The sequence below is a fragment of the Oncorhynchus mykiss genome, chromosome 16 (genome assembly GCF_057628025.1).
Source record: "Oncorhynchus mykiss isolate SJ-2025 chromosome 16, ASM5762802v1, whole genome shotgun sequence".
NCBI lineage: Eukaryota > Metazoa > Chordata > Actinopteri > Salmoniformes > Salmonidae > Oncorhynchus > Oncorhynchus mykiss.
The window spans coordinates 79,817,501-79,836,918 of NC_143037.1; the positions used below are offsets into that span (position 1 = coordinate 79,817,501).

At 45.5% G+C, this 19,418-nt stretch overlaps 1 protein-coding gene across 1 annotated transcript in view; it reads right to left on the bottom strand.

The window, feature by feature from the left end:
* Positions 1-18,789, bottom strand: part of usp21 (ubiquitin specific peptidase 21) — a 27,341-nt gene extending 8,552 nt beyond the window's left edge. Inside the window, exons 1-3 of the mRNA XM_036947828.2 lie at positions 17,919-18,789; positions 8,656-8,919; positions 4,621-4,677 (exon numbers count right to left, since the gene is read on the bottom strand). Of these exons, the coding sequence (XP_036803723.1) occupies positions 4,621-4,677; positions 8,656-8,811 (213 nt within the window). The 5' untranslated portion in view covers positions 8,812-8,919; positions 17,919-18,789. The remainder of the gene's footprint in view (positions 1-4,620; positions 4,678-8,655; positions 8,920-17,918) is intronic.
* Between the last annotated feature and the right edge of the window lie 629 nt (positions 18,790-19,418).

The window sequence follows — 19,418 nt, forward strand, 5'->3', positions numbered from 1 at the left end:
CAGGATGACAAATCAGAGCAGATTACTGAATGTAAGTACATTATTTACCTTCAGAGGTGAATGTATCAAACCAGTTGCCGTGATAAACATTTGTTGTTGTTGTGCACTATCCTCAAACAATTACATGGTTGTCTTTCACTGTAATGCTACTGTAAATTGGACACCACAGTTAGATTAACAAGAAGTTAAGCTTTCTGCCCATATAAGACATGTCCATGTCCCGGAAAGTTGGCTGTTACTTACAAAGCCATTCTAGTCACATTAGTGCACGTAAGCATCATTCATCCCTGTATAGGGACACCGATCCCGTAGAGGTTTTAACGTTAGTTGTAGTCACCATCTGGTTACCTAAACTACAAACATAGTTATGTTTTTGGGTTATTACATACAGTATTTATTAACTTATTTCTGGATATCGTCTAAACTACCCACAATGCACTTTTTCTAAATGTCATATGGAGAATCTACTCTGTGCTACCGAGTTCGTATGCTAGCTAGTTAGCTAGCTCAAGCTAGCCATGCTAGCATGTAACTACACCCCAGACCTGCAAGTGTTAGGGGTGGTGAGCTAAAATCTACCAATCACGAGGAAGTGCAGCCATGCAGCAACATGCTCTTCATGGACTTTGTGGGTGTGTTATCTAGTGGGAACCCGTTGGCACGGCAGACTCTGATGCCTTCCTGCTTGATCAAATTAAAGTGTAGTAGCTCGTCTGTTCTCCTTTTTGTTCTCTGTGAAGGAAGCTACGGGAGTTACGTAACGTCAGCACCTTTGCTTAGTGCTAGCACGCTAGCTGACTGACATCTGGAATCTATCTATATTGGATTTCCCCGACTCTCCCTTGGCCAGGTGAAGCACCTACCCCACCCCTCGCTTTGGTAGCTAACTCAGCCTGCATTCTTTTAAAAGTGTGACTTTGCTTTTGATCTGCGGTTACAGTATGTTTTAGTTGTGTGGAGTTTGTGGTGGTTGGCTAGGCTAGGCTAGGCTAGGCTAGGCTAGGCTAGGCTCACTCGCCTGGTCATGAACAACCACTTGACACACTTCACTCCAGTTACTAACGGTGTCATGAGCTGCCCATTTACGCATCAAAACTCCTGCTTCCATAAAGTAGGCGGTCTCCCTAGTTTTAGCTTCCTCAGTGGAAATTACCAAAGCAAAAGACTTGGTGTCTCCCTTTTGACATTCTATCATCTTCTCGGGTGTGACAGACAAAAGAATGTCATGTAATTGGGGTGCGATTTCGTTTTCCCCTGCCTTAGTTGTTACAGGGGTAAAAACTGTCGGCATTGCAGAAGGAATACTCGGTGCATTGTCTTCTACCTCAACATTATCAAAAATGGAACTATCCAAATCCACCACATCTCCCAGCTTACGAGATGATGCCCTCGTTAACACACAAGCAGGAAAAACATGGGGAAATGCGTGAACAAATTGATCATCTGTAGTTTTGATTTCTGGCTTGTCTACTACTTCTAAAACAGGAGTGATGTTACCACCAGCGATATCATTCCCTACAGCAATGGGACTCCTTTTACTGGCAGCGTAGATACTACACCAACACAGAAATGTCCTGATACCAAGTCTGACACTAAGTGGACCCAGTGTAATGGTAAAGGTGTGGTTTGTCTCTATCCCCTGTAATATGACATGAGCCACAATACGTTTTAGGAGACCAGGGTAAAGCATCAGTAACAATAACTGACTGCGCCGCCCCGGTGTCTCGTAAGATTTGTATGGGCTTTTGATCAGCTTGTTCTCCAGTTAAGGAAACACAACCGGCAGAGATAAACGGAAGATAGATAGGATCCGGTTTCGCAAAAGTGTAATCAATAACTCAGTCTAATGGACGAGCCAAACACTTGACTAAACCCATGCTTTTCAATTTAGGGGATGGTTTTGGTTTATTTTTCAGGCCTTAGCCTTGGTTTCTCAAATGATTGCCAACTACTTCTCTGATAGAGTTCAGTGTGTCAAATCGGAGGGCCTGTTGTCCGGACCTCTGGCAGTCTCTATGGGGGTGCCACAGGGTTAAATTCTTGGGCCGACTCTCTTCTCAGTAAACATCAATGATGTCGCTCTTGCTGCTGCTCTGATCCACCTCTACGCAGACGACACCATTCTGTATACTTCTGGCCCTTCTTTGGACACTGTGTTAACAACCCTCCAGGCAAGCTTCAATGCCATACAACACTCCTTCCGTGGCCTCCAACTGCTCTTAAATACAAGTAAAACTAAATGCATGCTCTTCAACCGATCGCTGCCTGCACCTGCCCACCCGTCCTACATCACTACTCTGGACGGTTCTTAGACTTAGAATATGTGGACAACTACAAATACCTAGGGGTCTGGTTAGACTGTAAACTCTCCTTCCAGACTCACATCAGACAACAAGTTAAATCTAGAATTGGCTTCCTATTTCGCAACAAAGCATCCTTCACTCATGCTGCCAAACATACCCTTGTAAAACTGACCATCCTACCAATCCTCGACTTTGGCGATGTCATTTACAAAATAGCCTCCAATACCCTACACAATAAATTGGATGCAGTCTATCACAGTGCCACCCGTTTTGTCACCAAAGCCTCATATACTACCCACTACTGCGACCTGTACGCTCTCGTTGGCTGGCCCTCGCTTCATACTCGTCGCCAAACCCACTGGCTCCAGGTCATCTACAAGACCCTGCTAGGTAAAGTCCCCCCTTATCTCAGCTCGCTGGTCACCATAGCAGCACCCACCTGTAGCACGCGCTCCAGCAGGTATATCTCACTGGTCACCCCCAAAACCAATTCTTACTTTGGCCGCCTCTCCTTCCAGTTCTCTGCCGCCAATGACTGGAACAAACCACAAAAATCTCTGAAACTGGAAACACTTATCTCCCTCACTAGCTTTAAGCACCAACTGTCAGAGCAGCTCACAGATTACTGCACCTGTACATAGCCCATCTATAATTTAGCCCAAACAACTACCTCTCCCCCTACTGTATTTATTTATTTAGCTCCTTTGCACCCCATTATTTCTCTCTCTACTTTGCACTTTCTTCCATTGCAAATCTACCATTCCAGTGTTTTACTTGCTATATTGTATTTACTTTGCCACCATGGCCTTTTTTTGCCTTTACCTCCCTTATCTCACCTCATTTGCTCACATCGTATATAGACTTGTTTCTACAGTACTATTGACTGTATGTTTGTTTTACTCCATGTGTAACTCTGTGTTGTTGTATGTGTCGAACTGCTTTGCTTTATCTTGGCCAGGTCACAATTGTAAATGAGAACTTGTTCTCAACTATCCTACCTGGTTAAATAAAGGAGAAATACAAATAAAAAACTGGTCAATCCCTTTTGGTGACAGTAAAAACATTCACGGATTTCATGAAAAGGCTTAGGGTTGTCAGAGGAAAAGCGACCTGAACGAGGAACTGATGACGTAATCGTCCGGCCTTCAAAACGTGGTGCACCAAAGACAGTCTTGTGTGTCAAAGCAGACTCATCTGCCAACACTGCTGCGTGGGCCAATGTCACCACCTTCTGTTCATTTAAATGAACTACAATTCTATCTGGGAGGTTGCTTTTAAAGTCCTCCAACAGCATCAACTCCCGAATATCAGCAAAGGTGTTAGCTTTGCCGGCTGAACACCAGCAATTAAACAGAGACTATTTGGCCCTTGCAAATTCAACAACTGTACGGTGAGAGGGTTTTTTGTGGTTCCTGAAGCGCTGTCTATAAGCTTCAGGCACCAACTCATAAGCCCGCAACACGGTAGTTTTAACTGTATCGTAGTGTAAACTGTCTTCCAGGGAGAGCGCAGCTACTACTTCCTGGGCTTTCCCAGACAATTTACATTGTAACAGGAGCGGCCAAACCTCGAGTGGCCAATGTAGCGCAGCGGCAACACGCTCAAATGCAGAGAAATAGGAATCAACTTCCGACTCCCGGAACGGAGGGACTAAGGCAATATTTTGAATCACATCGAAGCAGGCATGATGACGGGCAGGTTGTGGAGCCACACTGGCGCCAGCGTCTAGTTCCAGTTGTCGGATCCTCACCTCCTTGTCGATTTTCATCATTTCTAAATCGAACTTCATCTGTCTCTCTTTATCTTTTTGCTTATCTTCTGCTTCTAACCGGGCCAGCGTCACCTTCAGCCTAGCGGTCCCGTCTGAACGACCCGAAGCAGAAGATAAAGGGTCAAATCGGGGCAATGTAAAGGGGGTCCTCCGACTTGGCATCGGAAGGTCTACCCGTCTCCTCATCTTTCAAAGAGAAAATCTGTTTTCTCATTAAACCCTCCCTGACTAGCACCAAAAGCTCAGCTGCCTTTAGGGCTTTCTCGGGGATAAAGAGTCCATAATGGTAAGCTATAGCGAAAAGGTCTACATTCCTCAACCCCACCAAACGATCAACAGAGGGCGCTTCAATAAACTTGGAGATGACAGAGGCATCCATTTTGTGCACTGCAGCCTACTGAACACACATAAACTAAACAAATCATCCAAACTCACAACCTACCATCACACGTCAAACACAAGGACTTACCGTGTTTCCTACGTTACGAAGGGTTAGGGTTAGGGTTAGGGTTAGGGTTGGGGTTAGGGTTAGGGTTAGGGACTTACCGTGTTTCCTACATTACGAAGGCCGACTCTTCCACTCCCAACCTTGAGCTTTTCTTTCTGTGGAGAAGATTCAGACGCAGTCAGAGCTGAGGTGAACGGGACAGTCAGAGCTGAGGTGAACGGGACAGTCAGAGCTGAGGTGAACGGGACAGTCAGAGCTGAGGTGAACGGGACAGTCAGAGCTGAGGTGAACGGGACAGTCAGAGCTGAGGTGAACGGGACAGTCAGAGCTGAGGTGAACGGGACAGTCAGAGCTGAGGTGAACGGGACAGTCAGAGCTGAGGTGGAAGGGACAGTCAGAGCTGAGGTGGAAGGGACAGTCAGAGCTGAGGTGGAAGGGACAGTCAGAGCTGAGGTGGAAGGGACAGTCAGAGCTGAGGTGGAAGGGACAGTCAGAGCTGAGGTGAACGGGACAGTCAGAGCTGAGGTGAACGGGACAGTCAGAGCTGAGGTGAACGGGACAGTCAGAGCTGAGGTGGAAGGGACAGTCAGAGCTGAGGTGGAAGGGACAGTCAGAGCTGAGGTGGAAGGGACAGTCAGAGCTGAGGTGGAAGGGACAGTCAGAGCTGAGGTGAACGGGACAGTCAGAGCTGAGGTGAACGGGACAGTCAGAGCTGAGGTGAACGGGACAGTCAGAGCTGAGGTGAACGGGACAGTCAGAGCTGAGGTGAACGGGACAGTCAGAGCTGAGGTGAACGGGACAGTCAGAGCTGAGGTGAACGGGACAGTCAGAGCTGAGGTGAACGGGACAGTCAGAGCTGAGGTGAACGGGACAGTCAGAGCTGAGGTGAACGGGACAGTCAGAGCTGAGGTGAACGGGACAGTCAGAGCTGAGGTGAACGGGGCAGTCAGAGCTGAGGTGAACGGGACAGTCAGAGCTGAGGTGAACGGGACAGTCAGAGCTGAGGTGAACGGGACAGTCAGAGCTGAGGTGAACGGGACAGTCAGAGCTGAGGTGAACGGGACAGTCAGAGCTGAGGTGAACGGGACAGTCAGAGCTGAGGTGAACGGGACAGTCAGAGCTGAGGTGAACGGGACAGTCAGAGCTGAGGTGAACGGGACAGTCAGTCAGAGCTGAGGTGAAAGGGACAGTCAGTCAGAGCTGAGGTGAAAGGGACAGTCAGTCAGAGCTGAGGTGAAGGGACAGTCAGTCAGAGATGAGGTGAACGGGACAGTCATGTGTGTCTGTGTACTGGAGTCACCTCGTTAGTCAGGATGTGTAACACCTGTGCTGGCCCAGAGTTCTCATTATTCGGGACGTGTAACACCTGTGCTGGCCCAGTGAGTCACCTGGTTAGTCAGGATGTGTCCCACCTGGCCCAGAGTTCTCATTATTCAGGATGTGTAACACCTGTGCTGGCCCAGAGTTCTCATTATTCAGGATGTGTAACATCTGTGCTGGCCCAGCTGGATTTTAAGAGCTGCTGACCCAGTTTATTAGTTGGAAAGGAAATGTTGGTGGGTGTCTTTTAGAACCCCTTCCTAGTGGGAACCCATGGTGGGTGTCTTTTAGAACCCCTTCCTAGTGGGAAACCATGGTGGGTGTCTGTTAAAACCCCTTCCTAGTGGGAATCCATGGTGGGTGTCTTTTAGAACCCCTTCCTAGTGGGAATCCATGGTGGGTGTCTGTTAAAACCCCTTCCTAGTGGGAACTCATGGTGGGTGTCTTAAAACCCCTTCCTAGTGGGAACTCATGGTGGGTGTCTGTTAAAACCCCTTCCTAGTGGGAATCCATGGTGGGTGTCTGTTAAAACCCCTTCCTAGAGACTTTGCCAACATTCAGAACTCATTTTGTTTTGGTTCGGGTTGTCAAAGTGATTTTCTTTGTTAGTTCTCTTTTCTGTGAGGGACGTCGATTTGAGTGTGTCTTATGGGAACGTGTGTGTGTGAGCCAGATTAAGCCTGTTTATCTGGTTCGGCTCAGAGAGGAGGCTACACCGTTTATCCTATTACACACAGAGAACACTGCTGACAGGGTTAGAGACAGTACCTGTGACAGGGTTAGAGACGGTACCAGTGACAGGGTTAGAGACGGTACCAGTGACAGGGTTAGAGACGGTACCAGTGACAGGGTCAGAGACGGTACCAGTGACAGGGTCAGAGACGGTACCTGTGACAGGGTCAGAGACGGTACCTGTGACAGGGTCAGAGACGGTACCTGTGACAGGGTCAGAGACGGTACCTGTGACAGGGTCAGAGACGGTACCTGTGACAGGGTCAGAGACGGTACCTGTGACAGGGTCAGAGACGGTACCTGTGACAGGGTCAGAGACGGTACCTGTGACAGGGTCAGAGACGGTACCTGTGACAGGGTCAGAGACGGTACCAGTGACAGGGTCAGAGACGGTACCAGTGACAGGGTCAGAGACGGTACCTGTGACAGGGTCAGAGACGGTACCTGTGACAGGGTCAGAGACAGTACCAGTGACAGGGTCAGAGACAGTACCAGTGACAGGGTCAGAGACAGTACCAGTGACAGGGTCAGAGACAGTACCAGTGACAGGGTCAGAGACAGTACCAGTGACAGGGTCAGAGACAGTACCAGTGACAGGGTCAGAGACAGTACCAGTGACAGGGTCAGAGACAGTACCAGTGACAGGGTCAGAGACAGCACCTGTGACAGGGTCAGAGACAGTACCTGTGACAGGGTCAGAGACAGTACCTGTGACAGGGTCAGAGACAGTACCTGTGACAGGGTCAGAGACAGTACCAGTGACAGGGTTAGAGACAGTACCAGTGACAGGGTTAGAGACAGTACCAGTGACAGGGTTAGAGACAGTACCTGTGACAGGGTTAGAGACAGTACCTGTGACAGGGTTAGAGACGGTACCTGTGACAGGGTTAGAGACGGTACCAGTGACAGGGTCAGAGACGGTACCTGTGACAGGGTCAGAGACGGTACCTGTGACAGGGTCAGAGACGGTACCTGTGACAGGGTCAGAGACGGTACCTGTGACAGGGTCAGAGACGGTACCTGTGACAGGGTCAGAGACGGTACCTGTGACAGGGTCAGAGACGGTACCAGTGACAGGGTCAGAGACGGTACCAGTGACAGGGTCAGAGACAGTACCAGTGACAGGGTCAGAGACAGTACCAGTGACAGGGTTAGAGACGGTACCTGTGACAGGGTTAGAGACGGTACCTGTGACAGGGTTAGAGACGGTACCTGTGACAGGGTCAGAGACGGTACCTGTGACAGGGTCAGAGACGGTACCTGTGACAGGGTCAGAGACGGTACCTGTGACAGGGTCAGAGACGGTACCAGTGACAGGGTCAGAGACAGTACCAGTGACAGGGTCAGAGACAGTACCAGTGACAGGGTTAGAGACAGTACCTGTGACAGGGTTAGAGACAGTACCTGTGACAGGGTTAGAGACAGTACCTGTGACAGGGTTAGAGACAGTACCTGTGACAGGGTTAGAGACAGTACCTGTGACAGGGTTAGAGACAGTACCAGTGACAGGGTTAGAGACAGTACCAGTGACAGGGTTAGAGACAGAACCTGTGACAGGGTTAGAGACAGAACCTGTGACAGGGTTAGAGATGGTACCTGTGACAGGGTTAGAGACAGTACCAGTGACAGGGTTAGAGACAGTACCAGTGACAGGGTTAGAGACAGTACCAGTGACAGGGTTAGAGACAGTACCTGTGACAGGGTTAGAGACAGTACCTGTGACAGGGTTAGAGACAGTACCTGTGACAGGGTCAGAGACAGTACCAGTGACAGGGTTAGAGACAGTACCTGTGACAGGGTCAGAGACAGTACCAGTGACAGGGTTAGAGACAGTACCAATGACAGGGTTAGAGACAGTACCTGTGACAGGGTTAGAGACAGTACCTGTGACAGGGTCAGAGACAGTACCAGTGACAGGGTCAGAGACAGTACCAGTGACAGGGTTAGAGACAGTACCTGTGACAGGGTTAGAGACAGTACCTGTGACAGGGTTAGAGACAGTACCTGTGACAGGGTCAGAGACAGTACCAGTGACAGGGTTAGAGACAGTACCTGTGACAGGGTTAGAGACAATAACACACCTCTTTGTCTACAACCAGTAGCAGCCCCATCAGTGATGTGTAGAGGAGAGACTTGGAGATGTCAGCCGTGTTTCTCTGGATCCCGTTCTGAGAGACCAGGGTTTTGCACAGAGCCTGGCAGGTCCCGTCCACGGTGACACGCGTTTCTGCCGGCATCGTTACCACAGTCAAAGAGGTCCCCAACTCTACGGCGCAGAAACTAATGAGTTGACTGGTCTCCTGGTCCTGTATCGGCTAGGTTGCTGGTTCAAGTCAACGAGGCTTCTGATGTAGAAAGAAGAAAAGATCCATCTTAATGAAGCTTTGGTAAACCCTATCACAACCAGGGGATCCTCCCTACCAGGACCCTGGTGAGGCACCAGGGGATCCTCCCTACCAGTTCTCTGGTGAGGCACCAGGGGATCCTCCCTACCAGGACCCTGGTGACGCACCAGGGGATCCTCCCTACCAGGACCCTGGTGACGCTCCAGGGGATCCTCCCTACCAGGATCCTGGTGAGGCACCAGGGGATCCTCCCTACCAGGACCCTGGTGAGGCACCAGGGGATCCTCCCTACCAGGACCCTGGTGAGGCACCAGGGGATCCTCCCTACCAGGATCCTGGTGAGGCACCAGGGGATCCTCCCTACCAGGACCCTGGTGAGGCACCAGGGGATCCTCCCTACCAGGACCCTGGTGAGGCACCAGGGGATCCTCTCTACCAGTACTCTGGTGAGGCACCAGGGGATCCTCCCTACCAGGACCCTGGTGAGGCACCAGGGGATCCTCCCTACCAGGACCCTGGTGAGGCTCCAAGGGATCCACTCTACCAGGACCCTGGTGAGGCACCAGGGGATCCTCCCTACCAGGACCCTGGTGAGGCACCAGGGGATCCTCCCTACCAGGACCCTGGTGAGGCACCAGGGGATCCTCCCTACCAGGACCCTGGTGAGGCTCCAAAGGATCCACTCTACCAGGACCCTGGTGAGGCACCAGGGGATCCTCCCTACCAGGACCCTGGTGAGGCTCCAAGGGATCCACTCTACCAGGACCCTGGTGAGGCACCAGGGGATCCTCCCTACCAGGACCCTGGTGAGGCACCAGGGGATCCTCCCTACCAGGACCCTGGTGAGGCACCAGGGGATCCTCCCTACCAGGATCCTGGTGAGGCTCCAAGGGATCCACTCTACCAGGACCCTGGTGAGGCACCAGGGGATCCTCCCTACCAGTACTCTGGTGAGGCACCAGGGGATCCTCCCTACCAAGACCCTGGTGAGGCACCAGGGGATCCTTCCTACCAGTACTCTGGTGAGGCACCAGGGGATCCTCCCTACCAGTACTCTGGTGAGGCACCAGGGGATCCTCCCTACCAGGACCCTGGTGAGGCACCAGGGGATCCTCCCTACCAGGACCCTGGTGAGGCACCAGGGGATCCTCTCTACCAGGACCCTGGTGAGGCTCCAAGGGATCCTCTCTACTAGGACCCTGGTGAGGCTCCAGGGGACCTCTCTACCAGGACCCTGGTGAGGCTCCAGGGGATCCTCCCTACCAGGACCCTGGTGAGGCTCCAGGGGATCCTCCCTACCAAGACCCTGGTGAGGCACCAGGGGATCCTCCCTACCAGGACCCTGGTGAGGCTCCAGGGGATCCTCTCTACCAAGACCCTGGTGAGGCACCAGGGGATCCTCCCTACCAGGACCCTGGTGAGGCACCAGGGGATCCTCCCTACCAGGACCCTGGTGAGGCACCAGGGGATCCTCCCTACCAGGACCCTGGTGAGGCACCAGGGGATCCTCCCTACCAGGACCCTGGTGAGGCTCCAAGGGATCCACTCTACCAGGACCCTGGTGAGGCACCAGGGGATCCTCCCTACCAGTACTCTGGTGAGGCACCAGGGGATCCTCCCTACCAGGACCCTGGTGAGGCACCAGCGGATCCTCTCTACCAGTACTCTGGTGAGGCACCAGGGGATCCTCCCTACCAGGACCCTGGTGAGGCACCAGGGGATCCTCCCTTCCAGGACCCTGGTGAGGCTCCAAGGGATCCACTCTACCAGGACCCTGGTGAGGCACCAGGGGATCCTCCCTACCAGGACCCTGGTGAGGCACCAGGGGATCCTCCCTACCAGGATCCTGGTGAGGCACCAGGGGATCCTCCCTACCAGGACCCTGGTGAGGCTCCAAGAGATCCACTCTACCAGGACCCTGGTGAGGCACCAGGGGATCCTCCCTACCAGTACTCTGGTGAGGCACCAGGGGATCCTCCCTACCAGTACTCTGGTGAGGCACCAGGGGATCCTCCCTACCAGGACCCTGGTGAGGCACCAGGGGATCCTCCCTACCAGGATCCTGGTGAGGCACCAGGGGATCCTCTCTACCAGGACCCTGGTGAGGCTCCAAGGGATCCTCTCTACCAGGACCCTGGTGAGGCTCCAGGGGACCCTCTCTACCAGTGTTCCGCTAGCGTAACCCCTGCGCTAGAGAGGATAAGCTACCCAGGAAAGGGCTGAAAATAACCCATATTAATATATGTAGCCTTAGAAATAAGGTTCATGAAATCAAATACGTAACATTCATTTACTGGCCATCTCTGAAACTCACTTAGATAATTCATTTGATGAAACAGCAGTAGCAATACAAGGATATAACATCTATAGAAAAGACAGGAATGTTTATAGGGGAGGTGTTCTATATATTCAGAGCCATATCCCTGTAATGTTTATAGGGGAGGTGTTGCTGTATATTCAGAGCCATATCCCTGTAATGTTTATATGGGAGGTGTTGTATATATTCAGAGCCATATCCCTGTAATGTTTATAGGGGAGGTGTTGCTGTATATTCAGAGTCATATCCCTGTAATGTTTATAGGGGAGGTGTTGTTGTATATAGTCAGAGCCATATCCCTGTATTGTTTATAGAGGAGGTGTTGTATATATTCAGAGTCATATCCCAGTAATGTTTATAGGGGAGGTGTTGTTGTATATAGTCAGAGTCATATCCCAGTAATGTTTATAGGGGAGGTGTTGTTGTATATAGTCAGAGCCATATCCCTGTAATGTTTATAGGGGAGGTGTTGTTGTATATATTCAGTCATATCCCTGTAATGTTTATAGGGGAGGTGTTGTATATATTCAGACCCTGTAATGTTTATAGGGGAGGTGTTGTTGTGTATATTCAGAGCCATATCCCTGTAATGTTTATATGGGAGGTGTTGTATATATTCAGAGCCATATCCCTGTAATGTTTATAGGGGAGGTGTTGCTGTATATTCAGAGCCATATCCCTGTAATGTTTATAGGGGAGGTGTTGCGGTATATAGTCAGAGCCATATCCCTGTATTGTTTATAGAGGAGGTGTTGTATATATTCAGAGTCATATCCCAGTAATGTTTATAGGGGAGGTGTTGTTGTATATAGTCAGAGCCATATCCCTGTATTGTTTATAGAGGAGGTGTTGTATATATTCAGAGTCATATCCCTGTAATGTTTATAGGGGAGGTGTTGCTGTATAGTCAGAGTCATATCCCTGTAATGTTTATAGGGGAGGTGTTGTTGTATATAGTCAGAGCCATATCCCTGTAATGTTTATAGGGGAGGTGTTGCTGTATATATTCAGAGCCATATCCCTGTAATGTTTATAGGGGAGGTGTTGCTGTATATTCAGAGTCATATCCCTGTAATGTTTATAGGGGAGGTGTTGTTGTATATAGTCAGAGCCATATCCCTGTAATGTTTATAGAGGAGGTGTTGTATATATTCAGAGTCATATCCCAGTAATGTTTATAGGGGAGGTGTTGTTGTATATAGTCAGAGTCATATCCCAGTAATGTTTATAGGGGAGGTGTTGTTGTATATAGTCAGAGTGGTAGTTATAGCATTAGTATGGTATTAGTTATAGTGGTAGTTATTGTGGTAGTTATAGCATTAGTATGGTGGTAGTTATAGTGGTAGTTATAGCATTAGTATGGTATTAGTTATAGTGGTAGTTATAGTGGTAGTTATAGCATTAGTATGGTATTAGTTATAGTGGTAGTTATAGCATTAGTATGGTATTGGTTATAGTGGTAGTTATAGTGGTAGTTATATTATTAGTATGGTATTGGTTATAGTGGTAGTTATAGCATTAGTATGGTATTGGTTATAGTGGTAGATATAGTGGTAGTTATATTATTAGTATGGTATTGGTTATAGTGGTAGATATAGTGGTAGTTATAGTGGTAGTTATAGCATTATTATGGTATTAGTTATAGTGGTAGTTATAGCATTAGTATGGTATTAGTTATAGTGGTAGTTATAGTGGTAGTTATAGCATTAGTATGGTATTAGTTATAGTGGTAGTTATAGCATTAATATGGTATTGGTTATAGTGGTAGATATAGTGGTAGTTATAGCATTAGTATGGTATTGGTTATAGTGGTAGTTATAGTGGTAGTTATAGCATTAGTATGGTATTAGTTATAGTGGTAGTTATAGCATTAGTATGGTATTGGTTATAGTGGTAGTTATAGCATTAGTATGGTATTAGTTATAGTGGTAGTTATAGCATTAGTATGGTATTGGTTATAGTGGTAGATATAGTGGTAGTTATAGCATTAGTATGGTATTGGTTATAGTGGTAGTTATAGTGGTAGTTATAGTGGTAGTTATAGCATTAGTATGGTATTAGTTATAGCGGTAGTTATAGCATTAGTATGGTATTAGTTATAGTGGTAGTTATAGCATTAGTATGGTATTGGTTATAGTGGTAGTTATAGTGGTAGTTATAGCATTAGTATGGTATTAATTATAGTGGTAGTTATAGTGGTAGTTATAGCATTAGTATGGTATTGGTTATAGTGGTAGTTATAGTGGTAGTTATAGTGGTAGTTATAGCATTAGTATGGTATTAGTTATAGTGGTAGTTATAGTGGTAGTTATAGCATTAGTATGGTATTAGTTATAGTGGTAGTTATAGCATTAGTATGGTATTAGTTATAGTGGTAGTTATAGCATTAGTATGGTATTGTTATAGTGGTAGTTATAGTGGTAGTTATAGCATTAGTATGGTATTAGTTATAGTGGTAGTTATAGTGGTAGTTATAGCATTAGTATGGTATTGGTTATAGTGGTAGTTATAGTGGTAGTTATAGCATTAGTATGGTATTAGTTATAGTGGTAGTTATAGTGGTAGTTATAGCATTAGTATGGTATTGGTTATAGTGGTAGTTATAGCATTAGTATGGTATTGGTTATAGTGGTAGTTATAGTTGTAGTTATAGCATTAGTATCGTATTGGTTATAGTGGTAGTTATAGCATTAGTATGGTATTGGTTATAGTGGTAGTTATAGTGGTAGTTATAGCATTAGTATGGTATTGGTTATAGTGGTAGTTATAGTGGTAGTTATAGCATTAGTATGGTATTGGTTATAGTGGTAGTTATAGCATTAGTATGGTATTGGTTATAGTGGTAGTTATAGTGGTAGTTATAGCATTAGTATGGTATTGGTTATAGTGGTAGATATTTGGAAATGTATTAAAAAAATAGTTAGTGTGGGAGAGGTGGAAAAATTATTGTTATCGATCAATAATGACAAACCTCCTGACATTGACAACTTAGACGGTAAGCTACTGAGGATGGTAGCTGACTATAGCCACTCCTATCTGTCATATCTTTAATCTGAGTCTAGAGGAAAGTCTTTGTCCTCAGGCCTGAAGGGAAGCCAAAGTCATTACGCTACCCCTTTACTGGTTCTAACAGTAGACCTATCAGCTTGCTGCCAGCTCATAGCAAACTGTTGGAAAAAATTGTGTTTAACCAAATACAATGCTACCTCTTTTAACAAATTAACAACAGATTTTTTAGCATGCTTATAGAGAAGGGCCCTCAACATGTACTGCACTAATACAAATGAATGATGATTGGTGGAAAGAAATTGATCATTAGAAGATTGTGGGATCTGTACTGTTGGATTTCAGTGCATTCTTTGATATTATTGACCATAACATAACTTATGTGTTATGGCTTTTCAACCTCTGCCATATTGTGGATTCAGAGATATCTATATAATAGAACTCAGAGAGTTTTCTTCAATGGAAGCTTCTCTAAAGTCAAACATGTAAAGTGTGGTGTACCGCAAGGCAGCTCTCTAGGCCCTCTACTCTTTTCTATTTTTACAAATGACCTGCCACTGGTATTAAACAAAGCATGTGTGTCCATGTATCAGCAACCACAGCTAATGAAGTCACTGAAACCCTGCAGTCTGTTTTGGAATGGGTGGCCAGTAATAAACTGTCCCTGAACATCTCTAAAACTAAGAGCATTGTATTTGGTAGAAATCATTCTCTACGTTCTAGACCTCTGCTTAATCTGGTAATGCATGGTGTGGCTGTTGTACAAGTTGAGGAGACTAAATTACTTGGTGTTTCCTTAGATTGTAAACTGTCATGGTCAAAACATATAGATTCAATGGGTGTAAAGATGGGGAGAGGTCTGTCCGTAATAAAGAGATGCTCTGCTTTTTTTGACACCACACTGTAAAGGCTCTAGTTTTGTCTGATCTTGATTATTGTCCAGTCGTGTGGTCCAGTGCTTCAAGGAAACACCTAGTTAAGCTGCAGCTGGAACAGAACAGAGCGGCACGTTTTGCTCTTCATTGTAATCAGAGGGCTGATATAAATACTATGCATGCCAGTCTCTCTTGGCTAAGAGTTGAGGAGAGACTGACTGCATCACTTCTTTTTCTTATGAAGCATTAATGTCTTGAAAATCCCAAATTGTTTACATAGTAATTTTACACACAGCTCTGACATGCACACTTATCCCACCAGACACGCCACCAGGGGTCTTTTCACAGTCTCAAAATACAGAACAAATTTCAAGAAAGTGTACAGTATTATATAGAGCCCTTATTGCATGGAACTTCCTTCCATCTCATATTGATCAAATTAACAGCGAACCTGGTTTCAAAAAACAGATAAAGCAACACCTCACGGCACAACGTCTCTCCCCTACTTGACCTACATAGTGTGTGTGTATGCATTGATATGTACTATAGGGTACAGTGGGCTCCAAAATTACTGCCACCCCTAACTGGCTACGTGTGCCTTTACATTTATTTTATGTAGTTCTGTTCTTGAGCTGTTCTTGTCTATTAATGTTCTGTATTATGTTTCATGTTTTGTGGAACCCAGGAAGAGTAGCTGATGCTTTTACAACAGCTAATGAGGATCCTAATACATTTCCAAATATCTACCACTATAACCAATACCATACTAATGCTATAACTACCACTATAACTACCACTATAACTACCACTATAACTACCACTATAACCAATACCATACTAATGCTATAACTACCACTATAACTACCACTATAACTACCACTATAACCAATACCATACTAATGCTATAACTACCACTATAACTACCACTATAACTACCACTATAACCAATACCATACTAATGCTATAACTACCACTATAACTACCACTATAACCAATACCATACTAATGCAATAACTACCACTATAACTACCACTATAACCAATACCATACTAATGCTATAACTACCACTATAACTACCACTATAACCAATACCATACTAATGCTATAACTACCACTATAACCAATACCATACTAATGCTATAACTACCACTATAACTACCACTATAACTAATACCATACTAATGCTATAACTACCACTATAACTACCACTATAACTAATACCATACTAATGCTATAACTACCACTATAACTACCACTATAACTAATACCATACTAATGCTATAACTACCACTATAACTACCACTATAACTAATACCATACTAATGCTATAACTACCACTATAACCAATACCATACTAATGCTATAACTACCACTATAACTACCACTATAACTACCACTATAACTAATACCATACTAATGCAATAACTACCACTATAACCAATACCATACTAATGCTATAACTACCACTATAACTACCACTATAACCAATACCATACTAATGCAATAACTACCACTATAACTACCACTATAACCAATACCATACTAATGCTATAACTACCACTATAACCAATACCATACTAATGCTATAACTACCACTATAACTACCACTATAACTAATACCATACTAATGCTATAACTACCACTATAACTACCACTATAACTAATACCATACTAATGCTATAACTACCACTATAACTACCACTATAACTAATACCATACTAATGCTATAACTACCACTATAACTACCACTATAACTAATACCATACTAATGCTATAACTACCACTATAACTACCACTATAACTAATACCATACTAATGCTATAACTACCACTATAACCAATACCATACTAATGCTATAACTGCCACTATAACCAATACCATACTAATGCTATAACTACCACTATAACCAATACCATACTAATGCTATAACTACCACTATAACTACCACTATAACTAATACCATACTAATGCTATAACTACCACTATAACTACCACTATAACTAATACCATACTAATGCAATAACTACCACTATAACTACCACTATAACCAATACCATACTAATGCTATAACTACCACTATAACTACCACTATAACCAATACCATACTAATGCTATAAATACCACTATAACCAATACCATACTAATGCTATAACTACCACTATAACTACCACTATAACTAATACCATACTAATGCTATAACTACCACTATAACTACCACTATAACTAATACCATACTAATGCAATAACTACCACTATAACTACCACTATAACCAATACCATACTAATGCTATAACTACCACTATAACTACCACTATAACCAATACCATACTAATGCTATAACTACCACTAGAACTAATACCTTACTAATGCTATAACTACCACTATAACCAATACCATACTAATGCTATAACTACCACTAGAACTAACACCATACTAATGCTATAACTACCACTATAACCAATACCATACTAATGATATTACTACCACTAGAACTAATACCTTACTAATGCTATAACTACCACTATAACTACCACTATAACTAATACCTTACTAATGCTATAACTACCACTATAACTACCACTATAACTAATACCATACTAATGCTATAACTACCACTATAACCATACTAATGCTATAACTACCACTATAACCATACTAATGCTATAACTACCACTAGAACCATACTAATGCTATAACTACCACTAGAACTAATACCATACTAATGCTATAACTACCACTAGAACTACCACTATAACTAATACTATAACTAATACTTTAAAACATGACCAGACAGAACTTACCTGGTTGTTTAATTGATATATCTCCTCTACTCCAACCATGACCCGCTGTAATGCTGTAGTCTGTCAGGTCTCCAACCATCACCGGCTGTAGTCTGTCAAGTCTCCAACCATCACCGGCTGTAATGCTGTAGTCTGTCAGGTCTCCAACCATCACCGGCTGTAATGCTGTAGTCTGTCAGGTCTCCAACCATCACCGGCTGTAGTCTGTCAGGTCTCCAACCATCACCGGCTGTAGTCTGTCAGGTCTCCAACCATCACCGGCTGTAATGCTGTAGTCTGTCAGGTCTCCAACCATCACCGGCTGTAATGCTGTAGTCTGTCAGGTCTCCAACCATCACCGGCTGTAGTCTGTCAGGTCTCCAACCATCACCGGCTGTAATGCTGTATAGCGTGTCTATCAGGTAGGGGACATCACCTGTTTGGGGTGTAATGCTGTAGTCTGTCAGGTCTCCAACCATCACCGGCTGTAATGCTGTAGTCTGTCAGGTCTCCAACCATCACCGGCTGTAGTCTGTCAGGTCTCCAACCATCACCGGCTGTAATGCTGTAGTCTGTCAGGTCTCCAACCATCACCGGCTGTAGTCTGTCAAGTCTCCAACCATCACCGGCTGTAATGCTGTAGTCTGTCAGGTCTCCAACCATCACCGGCTGTAATGCTGTAGTCTGTCAGGTCTCCAACCATCACCGGCTGTAGTCTGTCAGGTCTCCAACCATCACCGGCTGTAGTCTGTCAGGTCTCCAACCATCACTGGCTGTAATACTGTATAGCGTGTCTATCAGGTAGGGGACATCACCTGTTTGGGGTGTAATGCTGTATATTCTGTCAGATAGGGGACGTCTCTAGTTTCTCCTAATGCTGTAATTCTCTCCTGTCCTGACACGGTCACGCCCTCCCCTAAATAACCGCTCACACAGAGAGAGAGAGAGAGAGCGAGGGCGAGTCAGAGATAATCATGCCTAATCTTTCCGTCTAAACTTAGCTGTCTCTGTCCCTACCCTCTTACTGTAGCTTAGACCTCAATGGGAACATACCACACATGGATAAACAGGGGATCTACTCAGCTCTGTGAGAGAAGTCTCTTAAACTTTATTTTTCATTTTTTAGAAGTGCCGCTTTTATTTACATTATTTGTCCAATGGATGTTAAATGTCAATTTATTATCAACAAATAAAAATATCCACTTCAGTCATGACATTTAGATGTTGCCTTCAGTCTGTACAGGTTGTCAGTGTGATCAATAATCACAGCTAACATCGCAGGGAGTTTCAACTTCAATTTAAATATACACTGACTGTACAAATCATTATGGGGCAGACACAGGGCAGATCATTAAGAACACCTGCTCTTTCCATGACAACGACTGACCAGGTGAACCCAGGTGTAATCTATGATCCCTTATTGATGCCACCTGTTAAATCGACGTCAATCAGTGTAGATGAAGTGGAGGAGACAGGTTAAAGAAGGATTTTTAAGCCTTGAGGCATGTGTGCCATTCAGAG